General features: G+C 50.0%; 1 protein-coding gene across 1 annotated transcript in view; it reads right to left on the bottom strand.

Moving 5' to 3' along the window:
- Nucleotides 1-159: 159 nt before the first annotated feature.
- EMH_0045650 (uncharacterized protein) overlaps nt 160-212 on the bottom strand; it is a gene marked incomplete at both ends in the record, with an annotated part of 925 nt that continues 872 nt past the window's right edge. Inside the window, one exon of the mRNA XM_013496088.1 lies at nt 160-210. Within this exon, the coding sequence (XP_013351542.1) occupies nt 160-210 (51 nt within the window). The remainder of the gene's footprint in view (nt 211-212) is intronic.

A 212-nucleotide genomic window follows, 5' to 3' on the forward strand; every position in this document is an offset into this window, starting at 1 on the left:
TACCTTCCTCTCTTCTTCTGCCACTCTTGCATCGTAATTGGAATGGGTTTCCTCAAGGCGACGTTGCTGAATCCAAACAATTAACGGGGCCTCAAAGAGCCTCTGCTGTTTCTAAGCGCAAGCTGGTGCGAAACGGAGCAGGTATACTTTCTGTCTATGCTAGGGCAGCAAGCTCTTGTAGGCACCGTAATGGTGGGGAGGGAAAGAAACAG

Source organism: Eimeria mitis, genomic scaffold (assembly GCF_000499745.2).
Source record: "Eimeria mitis Houghton genomic scaffold, Emh_scaff1906, whole genome shotgun sequence".
Taxonomy (NCBI): Eukaryota; Apicomplexa; class Conoidasida; order Eucoccidiorida; family Eimeriidae; genus Eimeria; species Eimeria mitis.